Source organism: Melospiza melodia, chromosome 1 (assembly GCF_035770615.1).
Source record: "Melospiza melodia melodia isolate bMelMel2 chromosome 1, bMelMel2.pri, whole genome shotgun sequence".
Lineage (NCBI taxonomy): Eukaryota > Metazoa > Chordata > Aves > Passeriformes > Passerellidae > Melospiza > Melospiza melodia.
The window spans coordinates 99,721,071-99,735,711 of NC_086194.1; the positions used below are offsets into that span (position 1 = coordinate 99,721,071).

At 40.0% G+C, this 14,641-nt stretch overlaps 1 protein-coding gene and 1 long non-coding RNA gene across 2 annotated transcripts in view; both read left to right on the forward strand.

Annotated features, from left to right (window-relative positions):
* The window catches only part of ANKH (ANKH inorganic pyrophosphate transport regulator), a 106,919-nt gene that overhangs the window by 49,850 nt on the left and 42,428 nt on the right, over positions 1-14,641 (forward strand). Inside the window, exons 2-3 of the mRNA XM_063162600.1 lie at positions 6,052-6,268; positions 14,335-14,453. Coding sequence (XP_063018670.1) covers positions 6,052-6,268; positions 14,335-14,453 — 336 coding nt within the window. The remainder of the gene's footprint in view (positions 1-6,051; positions 6,269-14,334; positions 14,454-14,641) is intronic.
* On the forward strand, positions 6,275-13,338 carry LOC134421533 (uncharacterized). The gene is made up of 2 exons (XR_010028615.1): positions 6,275-7,179; positions 8,616-13,338. It is a non-coding gene; the product is annotated as an uncharacterized LOC134421533 (long non-coding RNA).

Sequence of the window (14,641 nt, forward strand, 5' to 3'; positions counted from 1 at the left end):
GCATCTCTTAGCTGTGCCTATTTAAAGGTGCGGTTCCCTGATACATCCCAGGTCAAGTGAGAGCTGCAAGTGCTCCAGAACTATGTTATTTTGGATTTAAGATAATTATTTAAACTTCTCCTAGGACACACAGCCTGGACATTGGGCAGTAAATGGCTAATACCAACAAGTACAACTGAGATCCTGATCAGGGTCACAGGCATTTCTGCTAAAGTAAGAACCTTGCGGAAATGTTCATTCTTGCTTTTCTTTGCTGCTCAGGAAGGTGAAAGGGGGGGAAAAAGTTGCAGCCAATGGCATTCTAGTTTCCACTGCAACCAATGGCATTCTAGTTTTCATGGCTTGGTTTTTGTTTCACATGGTGTGTGAGCTTTCTCCTCCTAGGCCATATTCTCATTGCTTAAGCAGGCAGAGTAAATTAGAATGACATTGTTTTTGTACACTAACTTTTTTAAAAGATAAAATGTGACACTCGCCCTGCATTGTGAATTAAAAAACAGCCAGCAACAGAAGAATTTCAGCTCTCATTTTCAGGTCAGTCCTAAAGGACATCCTCTCCAGAGACAGGCCACATTCCACAGGGATGTTGAGGTGTTCCTCTCTCAGGACAGGCATTTTGTCTTCCTTCAGGGGGGGTTCAGAGCTCTGGTCTCTTGCTGAGGACTGGCATCATTTGTGGAACTGATGTCAGCACTTAGAGCACTGTGAACAGGGGTGACTGGCTGTTCTCCCACAGCTAGCTTCAGTAGGGAGAGCAGGGGGAAAGTGAAGTATTTTAATACTAATTGACCTCAGATGGCATTTCAGACATCTGACACATGAGCTACAACAGATGCTGACCCAAAATTAGAGATACTGAATTAGGGTAAAAGCACTGCAAAACAAAACCAAACAAAACAAACATCAACTCCCCCCAGAAAGACCCAAAAAAATAAACACTCTTCAGTCATAATCCTCAAGAGACAAGGTCTGACTCCCTCTACCATTGCAGAGCTGTCTTCATACAGTATGGGCAATCTTCTTGTGCCCAAATAAATGTGTTGTGTTATTTTTCCCCAGTTTTCTCTCACTTCTATACCTGTGTCCATGGAAGTCTTACACAGGCCTGTTCAGAGGTAAAAAACCTACCTGTTTATCTCAGATTGCCCATGGGGGCTCCTGTGTTTATGAAAAACCTGTCCAGAAGCAGAGATGCAGCAGTGCTCAGGTAACACCTACACAGCAATTCAATTATGCCATGCTTTCAGAGCATCAGATCTGTCAGAGGTCTGTCCTTCTGGCAGCACAGCTCCTGCAGTGGTGACAGTGGGAGGCAGAACAGCCAGAGCCAGCTGGTACCTTTGAGGCAGAATATTTCAATGGGACAGGATTTAGTAAATGAAAACTCAGCCAAGAGTCATCAGGAGAGAGATATGGGAGATAGACTGTCCCCTACATCAGCTTGCTCTTTAAGTGAACACTTTGGTTCTCTTCATTTTCTTGGGGAATACCAGGTAGGAAGAAAGATTTGTGCAGGGAAGGGCAACACATTACAAATGTTTGCTGAACCAAATGTACATTTGGCCAAGATCTTGCCAAATAGAGCAGGTTTTTGATGTCACCTGTAAGTAGATAACTAGCTTGGACAGGCTTGAAAACATCTCAGGCAGAGTCCCAGTTTCAAACAAGCTGTAGGAACATGCCAGCTTCCATTATGTCACATTCTGCTTTTCTGAAATAAGCAATATTGAGCATTGACAAAAATTACATTTCTTGGATTTTACATCCTCCTGTTTAAAACACATGCACTGGTGTCAAGTATTGACTGCACAATCAGTATTTAACTTCAAATGAAGTAGAAAGTGTTGCATAGTTAGATACAGATTAGTGAAATGTAGGTAGTGTGTAGGTAATAATCAGTTTCAAAAGCAGAAGAAAACTTGTATAATAGATGTTGCTTTCCTGGTGGATTTAAAAAAAAAATTATACTTTTGAATCAATACTAAGTAAAATATCCAGTAGTCTCTGGGAAGGGAGGATCATGTGAATAATGGTCAAACTCTATGGAGCCAGCTTAAGAGACAGCCTTTGAATTTTTGGCAACGGAGGTGTGTAGCCCTAGATTGGAACCAAACCTTTTCTGCCAACATCAGTGAATAGTGCTAAAAGTTCATGCAAAATAGGACAAGTTAGACCTTTGACATTTTTCTCACAACTGTTGCTTTTCAAATCACAGCATTTGCATGCAAACGTTTGTTGGATTCATCCATTATGCATGTCCTAGAAATTTGATAAAGGACTCAATAGTTCCCTCTAAAAGGCTAAATCCAGCTGCAGTACCCAATTGTGAAGATATGGTTACTGCCTTGCAATGTTGTTAAGTGTATTTGATATTCCTCTGACTTGAATCTTCTGGATGGGAATTTAAAAATGCTGCTCCTCTCTGATTGTAGTGAACATTAAAGACAGCACACGATCATTCATTTAAAAAAGGTTTAAAGGGTTGCTAGCAGTCCTCAAGTAAAGATTTAATCTTTCTAGTGGTAACAAATGTGTTACATAAGACATTGCATAGAAGTAACAGTGCATCTTCGTGCCTGCCTTTTTTTGAGAAGTGTTTTAGGACTATGACTTACTTCAGCTAAACTGTCCATGTGTCTACCAGACTGTGCTCTGCCTGGAATTGTTCTGTGGGTTTTTTCTGTTATTTCTAGAGGAAGGGTCAGCAATATCTATGGCTTTGTTTTAATCACATTTGATCACTTGCACTTTACTGTGACATTTTCACCTACTACTGTATTAGATTAGTGGTTCATTAGGATTCTGGCAAAGATGATGTCACCAACATCTGCCTGTCTTCCAGCATCTGGATTGCCTAGTTATCCCATCAAGTATGGTATGAATAGGCCAGTTCAAAGTAGGATGACACCTGAAATGTCTATGATCAAGCTAACATGCTGTGTTAAATATTGTCATTAGTATTATTGCTGCCTAGTTCTGTGTGACTTCACCAACAAGCTACACAAATCTCTGCAGAGGGATGCTTGCTTGTGATACAGATGCTACTGATGAAGTTTCCTTATTGATTTCTGTTCACACAAAAAGGGTTCAAAATAGAGTCAGATTAAAGAATGGAGGCCTTGCCCTGGTTTATATTGCCTTCCTTTATGACAGATTTAATTGGAAATCTAACAGGAAATTAGACTGGAAGATTGCCAACTGCATGGGTGGCATGCCATGAAAGATCAAGTATCTGTGTCTTTCATACTGCACACTGAAGCAGCTTATCAGTTATCTGGGATTTCTTGTGAATTTTAGGCTATCAAATATGGCATCAACAGCTTCAGCAACAAAAATATTTGGAAGTACTTAGGGTAGAAAAGCTATGCAAGTTTTCATAGAGTTTGAAAACTGAGGATGAAGAGTTTTATATTGACATCTTGAAGTGAAAAAGGAAAAGGCTAAACCATGCCTAAACACAGCCCTATTGACTGTTCATTTCCTAAGGATCATTCCAAAGAAGCATTTAGAAGGACTGCTTTTTCAGGGCTAGCCTCTAGAGTATTTCATCATGTCAGCCACACATTCCACAGGAGTAAAATTAATGGCAGCATATCTCTTGCAGAAGTCCCTTTTGGATTTTGCCAGTTTACCTTACCTGGTACACAGGGTGTCTCCAGGGAAGATTACTCAGAGGCTATCTACTTGGCTGTCATTTGTTCATTCAAAAGAGATCAGTAAAACCAGAAAGTGAGAGAAAGACGAGTGCTCAAGTCTTTCTGTCTGTCCTACTTAGATGGAAAAACTTAGTTACCCTGGGGCCGGAGTCATATGGAGCTGTTTTCCCTGGCATGAGGTCTGTGCTAGGCAAAGGTTTCTCTCTGCAGAGGGATCATAGTGCCATGCCTTTCGACAAAAAGTTATTTCTTAAAGCCATGTTTATACCATGACCTTGTCAGAAGTGGATTACCATCCTCCACTGACTCTGGTATTCTGTAGTTGTACAAAGCAGGAAGAAAGCACTTGTGCTTGTGAAACTGCTGAAAATAATCCAGCTGTTTACATGTGATGAGAAGTTTCTAAACTAGCCTGCCTGATTTTGGTTAGCTGTTTCTCTTTAAATTGAAGCTGCCAGAAATATTTCATTCTTGACAGAAGAAAAAAGAGGGGAAGAGCCATGATCAAGGAACCCTTTATTTGACATAATGAAGGCTGTTTGTCTATTACTTGCAATAGCAATTGGCAGATTAGGCATCTTTTTAGCAAGTTTAAATTAGAAGTTTGTAACTCTGTATACACCTTGAAACTGATTATTTCACCATCACAGGTATCATCACAAGAGACAACTACACTTGACTATTCAATTCAGAGGCCACAGTCTTTCACAAATTGTTTGAATACACTTTTGTGCACACACTAGTGCTTTTGGCATGAGCAGATTTAATATAATTTGAACTGATATCAATGGAATAGATGGAATTATCTATATCCCAGGAAAAATCACATATAGCAGCTGCAGCTAGATATCTGCAGTTAGATATTTCATATCTAGCACGTGGCGCTTTCAGGAAGGAACAAACTGAAGCAAGACAGATGAAAATATTTGGAGCTTCAGGCATTCAGGTCAGAGCACATTAAAAGAGAGATTTGGCAGACATCAAAGGTGGAGAAGTTTGTATTTTCTACAGCTTTTTGCTCTGTTGACAGTGCAGCTTTAGTCTGAAAAATTAAGAATATCTTATAGAAAGAGTGGAAAAGAACAGTAGGAAAAAGGCTCATTTCTACATCAGGGATGCAGGTTCTTTTCAAGTCAATAGGAGTTGCTTGCTTGTATGATTTTTGGAAGGGCAAATAAAGTCAAATAACTGCAATAAAAAGTTTATGCTTACATTTGAAATGGAAGAACTTCACCACAATTACGTGATGATACTCTAGCTGGTTTTTTCATTCAGATAAAAAGAGTATTTGAACTGTGTAAGTGTCAGTGAGGTTTGGGTGGTGGCTTGGAGAGATGTTCCTGGTTGGCCTCACTGCCATGGCCCTGTCAACACACAGCTGTAACCCATAGGAACTAAATACTTGTTAAAACAAAATCATATTTCATCCTTCATGCTTTTTGAATCTAATACTGTTTCAACAGTTTGCTGAGTGTACCAGATGATTGATGCTGTCACACTGCAGATAAAATTTGTCATTCTGTCATTTTTATTCAATACTTTAGAAGCATTTTGGTTCAAGCTGGAATCTGAAGAAATGTTATACATCTTTTTTACAGCTCACCTTAGTTATAAAAATAATGTCTAATTCTCAGTAATTAATTGGCAGACATTTCTTAAACACAGACCTAGAATAAATTAGTAAGTTAGTTGTTCCTGAATATGTTTTGATAGATATGTGCTGTAGTTATTTTTAAATTTCCTACAAGGGCATATAAATGAATATGGTGTCAAATACAAATACACAAATTTGCATATACACAAATATGTATATGTCAACTACATGAAAGGAGATCAGTTATGTTTAATCACATGCATATTTGGCCTCATTAAACAATGAAAGTAATAGACTAATATCAGCTATTTGCAGCAATTACATAGAATATTGTGCAAAGCTTGTTACATGGAAAAAATTTTTAGCTCCTTAACTTTGAGTGTATGTTAGAACTTTTGCCTGTAAAAATGAGCTCCAAGGACTATGTTCTGTTGAAATCATGGCTGAAACCTCACAGCAGTATTTCAGTGATTTTGTATTATCTATGACTATTACCAGGCCATAAAATTACTCTAAAAAGCAAAGAGACTGACTTCTGGTATGGCAGAAGTTCCATTATATACTTCAGAAGTAGATATTTACTTTATCTTTGAGTCTACCTGAATTTAATCTATATTGAATTATATTGCCTGTGTCACAGGTCACAAGTTATTGCTGCTGAATCCAAAGAAATAAAGTCCAGCTTGGGGTGAAAACATTGGCAGCTAAACTTGTTTGTTCCTTCAGAAACCCGATGCAGGAGATTGTGTTTGGTACCCCTCCACATGCGCTGCATCATTTGCTCTTTCTGTGTTTCCACAGGCATTGAACAGGGGCATTGCTGCTGTCAAGGAAGATGCTGTGGAAATGTTGGCCAGCTATGGGCTGGCATACTCCCTGATGAAGTTCTTCACGGGTCCCATGAGTGACTTCAAAAATGTAGGTCTGGTGTTTGTGAACAGCAAGAGAGACAGGACCAAAGCAGTTTTGTGCATGGTTGTGGCTGGCGCTGTAGCTGCTGTATTTCATACTTTAATAGGTAAGGTCACTTCGTGTCTAGTTAATATGACTTTTAATTTGTTTCCCTCATCCATTCTTCACACTGCTTAAGCTGGAGGCTTAATATTTCATTTTGTAAGTACAGCAGGAGATGCAGAAGAGATGAGCTCTCTTGGGCTGGTATCTTGCCTATCCACGCAATTTTTATTGCTTTTTAAACAGGCTATTGAGGAGCAGATTCCAAGCACAGGGCCCTCCTGCCTGGAAACAAAGCATGCTGCTGATCTCTTTCAGTCAGGTGTGTGAGCAAAATGTTGATGAGGGTGACAGGTTGCCTGAAGCTGATAGCTCAGTGTTACTGTGAGGTAGTAATGATCAGCCAGCAGTATCCGCTGGGTTGGTTTGGCAGGACTTCCAGGTGTGCTTGGTAGGGCTGTTTGTCATTCTTGATGGCGCTGTTGGTGTACTCCTTCTGTACCTATTCCTTTGCTACTTATCTCACAGTACAAACTCTCAGCAGGCAAGAGCCAGCATCCTCATTAAACTATCAGGTAGTGCTCTCTACTGCTGCTAGGCATCATCCACTTCTGTTGAATAATTAATCTGTGAGGAAGAAGTTAGTAAGAGCAATTTGTACCAAACTGACCAACTCCCTGAGTGTACTCTGAAACAAAGAAAATACACAAGCAGACACAAACTGAACATTAAAAAAGGCAGCCACAGGATTTGCCAGTTTTTGAGAGCCTACAAAAATGGGATATCAGCTCAAGCATCAGCCACAGCAATAAAAGCCATTTAACTTGGAAGACTTTTAACTTCATCCGCTCCAAGAACTCCACAAGATTCTCTGCACCTTCTGGCTCATTCTACAGAGCTGAAACCTCTGGACCATAGCAACGAGGAGCAGGAGATTCTTCTGGAGGAAGAAGCAGAGTGCACTGCATTGAGCAGGTAAAATCCTAAAAAGCTGAGAGTTGTAAGGGGTGGGAGGGAGGAGGTAATTGTGACAGCCTATGGAGGCATGTGTTGGTCGACAGGCCAACAGATGGATCAGCACCAGTAGGGTGTCATTCCATCACAAAAAAATGGGAAATGCAAGTGTAAAGGCAATATCCTGAACTGCTGTGAAATCTCAGAGTGGCCTCAAAGACAGCATTCATTATCAGGCTGTTATTATCTCAAGGGCAACATGTGCTGCAGTTCATCATATGGAATGGAATGGAATGGAATGGAATGGAATGGAATGGAATGGAATAGAATAGAATAGAATAGAATAGAATAGAATAGAATAGAATAGAATAGAATAGAATAGAATAGAATAGAATAGAATAGAATAGGACTATTTTAGTTCCTGCCTGAGTAGGTTCAAGATCCATCTTTGTAAACACAAATGTCCCCAGCTCTTACCCTTTTTCTGGCTGCCAGCTATATTCACCAGCTCTATGTGCCTCCCAAGCACTGCAGTTTGTTTTGACCATCATATCTCTTATTCCACCACTGGTATGCGAGCCCTGTGCTATTTAGCTTTGCTCCATGTTACAGTCATAAAAAATGCTTACAGTTATGGCTCACTAGCCAGGGATTAGATATTGCTAATGTGTGCCAGGAATTAGATATTGCTAATTTTATAAACTGAATCCATGCATTCCAACTAATATAATTCACTGATTTTGATTGGTCACTTCTTAAACATGTTTACATTTGAAGCTGTTTTATTGAGTCCGTGTTATAAATTTTGGCCCATTTGTACATTTGGCTCTCATATTTCTTTGCTTGGAATATTTCTTCATCCCCCAGAGCTGCTCTTCTAGTTGCTCACTTGCTTTTCTGCCAGTGCTGGTCAAAGTTTTGCCAGCTGGATAAAAAGTTATTTTCTAGTCATACAGTATTTTATTTTAAGCTAGAATAGATTTTAAGAAAGTTTTAAGTGTAACTATCAGATTTCCAGGTGAAAGACATAACTGGATTTTCCATGTGGGACATCTTATTGAAAGGAGGTGTTTGGAAAAATGGTTGGAAAACCTGTCAGCTAAGTTTCTTGCCTTTGCCTGGAAGTAGAGCCCTGCTGGGTTCAGAACCTCTGAAATGCACTCGGCAGACACTGGGAAAAAAAGAGGCTGTGCTTACCATGCTTTAAAGTCCTGAATTAAAGGACTGCACACAATCTTTCAGCTTTTTATGGTGACAGACTGCAAAATATTTTTTGGTATTTTAACTTGTCTATGCCTGAAAATATGCAAAGGCCACAGCAGAGACTGGCAGAGCGCCTGAGGGAATGGAGTTAGTCAGATTCTAGCACCAATTGCCTGGGTGATGTTGCCAAATTTTATGTTCCAAGTTTCCTTTGAACCTGTTTCAAGTCCTGATTATTTTCCTCTGACCCACAGATCCACAGCCTGCCTAGCAGGAAGAGGAGAAGGAGCCCAGTGACAGGCGGCCTCCTAGGACCTGCAAGTGCTCCCCAGCAGCTGCAAGCCCATCACAGGCTATCTACAAGAGACACAAATACAGGTCCCTGGTGCTTGGTGGATGAAAAAGAGAAAAAATAACACTTAGGGGACTATTTTTTTTTCCCACATGGTGTAAATATAGGGTTAAGGAAGATGACATGTCTATCTGCCATGGATTGTCAAAGCCCAGGAAGAAACAGAAAACAAAAAGCCCAATGAAATAAGGAATACCAAAAGGAAGAAAACAAGTGATGGTAGAAACACAGTGACCACAATGAATCACCACATTTCCAACTGTGATAGAGACTATTTGCAGTCTACACACAAAGCTCCTCACAAACAGTGACCTCTACTCGTGGAAAATATCAAACCAGAGCATTTCACCCACCTGACTCATGCTTCATTGCTTCAGCACCAGCTTCCCACTGCTGCTTCCCCCCTGGCGCTCACACAATCCTCACTGCCAGTGACTGCCTGAGCTAAACCACTTGAACTCACAGCTGCCAGCTCTGGGCCCCTCAGTCATCACCCAGCCACATCCTTATGACGGTCTGCAAAGTCCTCACCTGCAGCTCCTGTCACTCCCCTGTACAGGCAGCAGTAACAGCTGAGAACCAAGTTGGCCAAAGGGATTCAAAGCCATGTTCTCATCCCACTTCCAACGCTGCTGTAAACTTGTCAGTACAGTATTCCTGGACTGGCTGTTTCAGATGTGATCTGGAATTCAATGTTCTTTCTGCCTTCCTTGCCCTGGGCTACTTTGAGGGCAGCTAGTGCCACCAATTAGTCTCCTGGTGGGAAGGTCACTATGGAGCCAGGGTCTAAAGTGTCCTGTTATTTCAGAGACTGGCTTTTTGGTGGCTGTAAGAGAAGGGATTCAAGATGCTAAGCCTGTCTCTGCATATTTTTGACATCTTACTAAATTGCCAGCTTGACAGAGGAGAAAAGTCATTTATATAACATTATGCTAACATAATGCATTTCTTAGTGTTGCTGGTAAGCCCTCCATACTAAGTGAGCCTTTTAACATCAGTGTCATGAAGAGTATGCACATTTCCTTTGGCAATAAAACAGCATTGTTTTATTGCTTTTCACTAGTTTACAACACAACTTTTCACTAGTTTCACTCGTTTACTGAGAAATAGTATACTGAGAAAGCTTGAATAATTCTCAGTAGTTCCAGAAATGACAGGACAGCAGTTACTTTGAGGAAATATTCTCCATGCTTTTTACTATCCCTGATTAAAACAACATGATGGATCATTGTCATCACCAGGAGAAAAAGGTTGGAACTTAAATGTAGGTTAACTTTTGCAGTAATCTATGGCAGATTGGATGGCCAAGACACTTGAGTGATTTGCTTTGTGCCTATTTATTGCCATCAGGCTGCTGAGCATGGGCCACAGGTTGCACAGGGGAACACTTCAGCAGTTCCTGGCAATTCCACTGATACTTTTGAACTTCCTAGATGCATGGTCACTGCATGTACATTAAAAATCTCCATAGGAATTGAGACATAGGTGTAATCCCAGCAATTCCAGTGTAACACTACTGGAATTTTCTAGAGACTAGGAATTACAGAGTGGGTTGTAACAAGCTGAGGTATTTCTTTTACTCAGTCTTGTTCCAACAAGATCACTAATCTTGGGTATGCTAAACATTTTGCCTTGGGAAAAAGGGACAGCACAGGAACGCAAATCAGAATATATCTGGGCTTGCTGCTTTCTCCATCCTCCTCCTCTCTAAATAAAAGTAAAATGTTATTCATTAAAAATTTGTCCTACTTCAGCATGGTCATTGCTAAAGCAGTAACATGCTTCGCTGGCTGCTCCCACCCTTTTCCCACAACAGGGGCAGTTGCTTTTCAACAAGCTACTCGGGACAAAAGAAGAAAGCACTTTTGGATAGCAGTGATTGTGTCTCAGTTAAAACAGGATAATTTTGAGACTTACAAAATGTTGGCTTATATAAAGCTATTTCAGATGCTAAAAGTCATTCATAGATTTGGGAAAATCTATGTAATGCAATTTTGGAGCTAGACCTGAGCACAGAAAAATATGGTTGCAGTAATCAGTCTTCACTGAGATGCTCCTAAGCTGTTTTGTTTTTCTTTAATTTGTGTATTACTATAATGAGCAAAGAAGAAAAATCTCAACACCTTAAACACCAATCTGAGTTTTCACATGGGAAAACAGAGGCTTTCTCTTCTGTTTTACATTCAAGCTAACCAAAGACATAAGGAAATCTATATACCCTGTGGCATCTCCAAATGAAGTTTTGCTATTGTTTTTTCACATTGGTATTTTCCTATCTGCCCAAATCCCTTAGTTGAACAAATCAGCTCAGTGCATTAAGCATGGTGCTAATAACACCAAGGTTGTGGGTTTGGTCCCTGTACAGGCCATTCACTAAAGAGTTGGACTTTTTCATCCTTTTGTGTCTGTTTCAACTCAGAACATTCTGTGGTTGAGAAACTCATGAGCATCCGTTTGGCCATGTGAACCATCTTTCTGACAAGCAGCTGAATAGATTTGTTACTTCTCAAGTTTCCAAGTTCATTTTTAAAACTGGCAGCAAAGTATGTAAATGGAATGTGTCTAGAAAGAACACACTTTACCCAAAATCATGTTTTGGATTTTTTTCTTCCAGTAAAGCTATTTTTGACATATGTAGCTCCGTGTCTGGAAGTAAATGCTGTCACTTCCTCTGAGAGTTTTTTCTTTGTGATTTAAGTATGACATGCTCAGTAGCAATCGGCTCCAAAATAACTACAGTACAGGTATTTGTCTGAGATTGCTGGCATCATTAAAAGTGTGTTGTTTTAAGGGTGTCTGTAGTTTGTGTGGTAGTAATTGGCTTGCTAGAGAAATCCATGTAGAGACCAGGACATCCAATTAGGCGTACAGTTTTCAGTGTCAGTTCTTGACCTGGGTCTTAAAACTCAACTGGAAAAACCAAAAGTTAATTCTCGCTAAGCAAGAATCCCTGCTTAGCCTCTGTAGCAAATCTGATCCTTAGACATAGCAAAACAAATTAGGTACTAGAGAAGAGCAAACAAGCAGCTTGTCTTGACTTTTCTGTTTTAGTTGAAATGATGCAAGAAGTGGGAAGTGCCATCTGCTTTAGATTCATGTAATACTCTCTGGCTCTGTTGTCTGTGTTATTAATTTTGTACCATTCTTCATAATAAGTTTGTAAGGTTGGCCAAGGTTAAGTTCTAATTGCATCAGCAATTGCTTGACTCATGGCTCAGTGACACATGCCTGTATGTTTGTCAGTGAATCTCAGCTTGCTAAATCCTTCTTTGTGAGGACAGAAACATTCATGGACATCAGGGACAGTGATTGTGTGCTTTCACTGACATATGAAACAGTTGACTATTTTGAAAATAATGTTTTAAGTTCAACCATTACATATTTAAAACCAAAATCACATTAAAAAATGCAGTTAAACTTTTTTTGATGGGGAGAGGAAAAAGAAAATCTTTCATGAGTACAGAGCTCAGTGCTGATATCCCTAGAAACCTTAAAAATGTGGTGCTATGAGTTATAATGGCATAAGTGCCTTGAGAGTGCCCTGCCAATAAACTATGACTCTTTTCTTAAAAGTGAGAGTAGTTCAGCCTCTGACCCTCTGATTCTGTGAATTTTTCTGTAATAGTAAATCAACCAAAAAAACTACCCACAATGGCCTTTAGAGACAAAAAGGTTACTGATTCCACAAGGACTTACCATGCAAAAAACCCTTCATAGCTGACAGTTTTCAAAACACCAAGTGAAGATTGGCACATGGCTAATCATGCAAAAATTCAAAGAGGCTGTGCTTGATGTTTGAACTGCAACAAGCACCTGAGCACTTAAGGGACTAAACTGCCTTCTTACAACTGAAGAAAAGTTGGAGTCCTGGCTTAAAATTCTTCCCTAAACCTCTTCAAAGGAAACAAGGCTGGGAGTGTGTCAGGAAGATGGCTAAGCAACTTGGGATTCACTGAGTCAATTTGGAGACTGAGTCTAACAGTTATAGTTCAGGTGAAAGACATATATATAGGGAACAGCATAGGGAAAGGAGGAGTTTTAAACATTTTTAGCAGCTTTTGGGCAGTCCTGGTTATCTGAAATGAGGCTTGTGTTTGTTCACAGTGCTGTCATACCACCTTCTTTTATTTTACTATCTTGTTTACACTGTCTTATTTGAACTCAAATAGTATTTTCGGTTCTGTTAATCATTTAACTGCTGTATCTCTAAGCCATCACAAAACAATGACAACCTAAACTCCTCTTTAATTGCTTCCAAATATTGTTTACAAGTTATGAAAGGCAGTTTTAGGCTAAGAGGATTGAATTTGATGACTAGTGTTAGCATTTGTCAATCAAGTTATGAGACCTGCATGCATGAAAAGGATCTCTCCTGAAATACTCTATATGAAGATTTGTACTAAGGTAATAGGGTTGTTATAAATGGAAAATTAGATAGATGTTATCATTTGAAATAGTTAACTTAGAAAATACACAGGTAGGAGAGAAGTGAAATAAGGCTCCCCAGACACAAATAATTCTGCCATTATTTGCCTTGGGGGAGATTGGCCTTACAGCCTAATAATTCTTTTAACAATTATTGCAAGTGTATAGAGGAAATCAAGTAATGATGTGCAGGTCTAGAACATGGTTTATAAAAAGTTAAAACTGATTTGTATTATTTACCTCTGCATATTATATTTGTCTTCATAGTTCAGACCCCAGTCACAGCCTTTGTTATTCCTGGTTATTGGGAGATCTCTGAGGTTTTTAAAACAGCTGGATAACATGGGTACAAACAGAACTGTAAGCAGTTCTGCAGAGAGCTGTGTGGGGACTTCCCATGTCTGTGCAGCCTTCAACCCAACACTTTGTGAAGAGAAGCCTGGAAAGAGTGAGTTGTCCAACACTAAAAGTTGTCTTGGGTTGAAACAGAATGGCGAAGAACACACTGGCAATCAGGAGTGGGAACCCCCTGATTTCCAGAGGTGCCTTGTTCTGACCTGTGGCTCTGGAGGTGCTGGCTCTAGATAAGGAAGGAATTCAGGCAGGTCAAGGCTGCCCAGGGGCTGCACAGCAAAGCACAGTGTCCTGACAGTCCTGGCAGAGGTGGTCATCAGGCAGAGTAAGGGAGAGACATAATGAGTGTGATTTGTTGCATGCCATCACAAATCACAGTATCCTTTTACAGCTTTGGGCAGGTTTACAGGTAATGTCATGAGAATGCAGTGATAATAGATGGTTTCAGCGTTTATAAGGCACTAAATCCCATGAAATACACAATGCCTGGTGAAAAAGCTTTTCTAACAAAGAGCCTTGATTTAATGAAGGAGCAGTAGATTTTCTGGAGTACCAGTGTGTTCATTTAGCAAACAGATGTGGCACTTACTATACTCATCTCCCAACCCAGCCATTTGTTTTCACGCCTCTGCCAAAGGTTACTTTAAAAAGAACCATGAGAGCACTTCTTAGTCATAAACAGCAGCTGGTGAGGCTGCAATATCTGAAGCCCTTGCAGCTGCTTGCTAAGTGGATGTGTGTCTGAGCTCCAAGGCATTACAGCCTTTCAGGTACTTCTGAATATCTCACCCAAGAGTCCATATGCAAGCTTTGTTTTTCATTCTTACCTTGTTTCTTTACAGCATATAGTGATTTGGGGTATTACATTATCAATAAGCTGCACCATGTGGATGAATCGGTGGGAAGTAAAACTCGGAGGGCCTTCCTTTATCTTGCTGCCTTCCCTTTTATGGATGCCATGGTGAGTGCCTGATTCAGAACTGAAATTTAATGTTAATGCTATGTTTTTGTGACCTTAGTTCACAAACTTTGTTACCTGATGGGAAACAGAAGTATGCAGAAGTAAGGTGTGTCCTTGGCGAGCAGTAATTCTCTACATACCTTGACTCATCTCCTACTACATGGAGAAAGCAGCTGAGTGAACTTTAA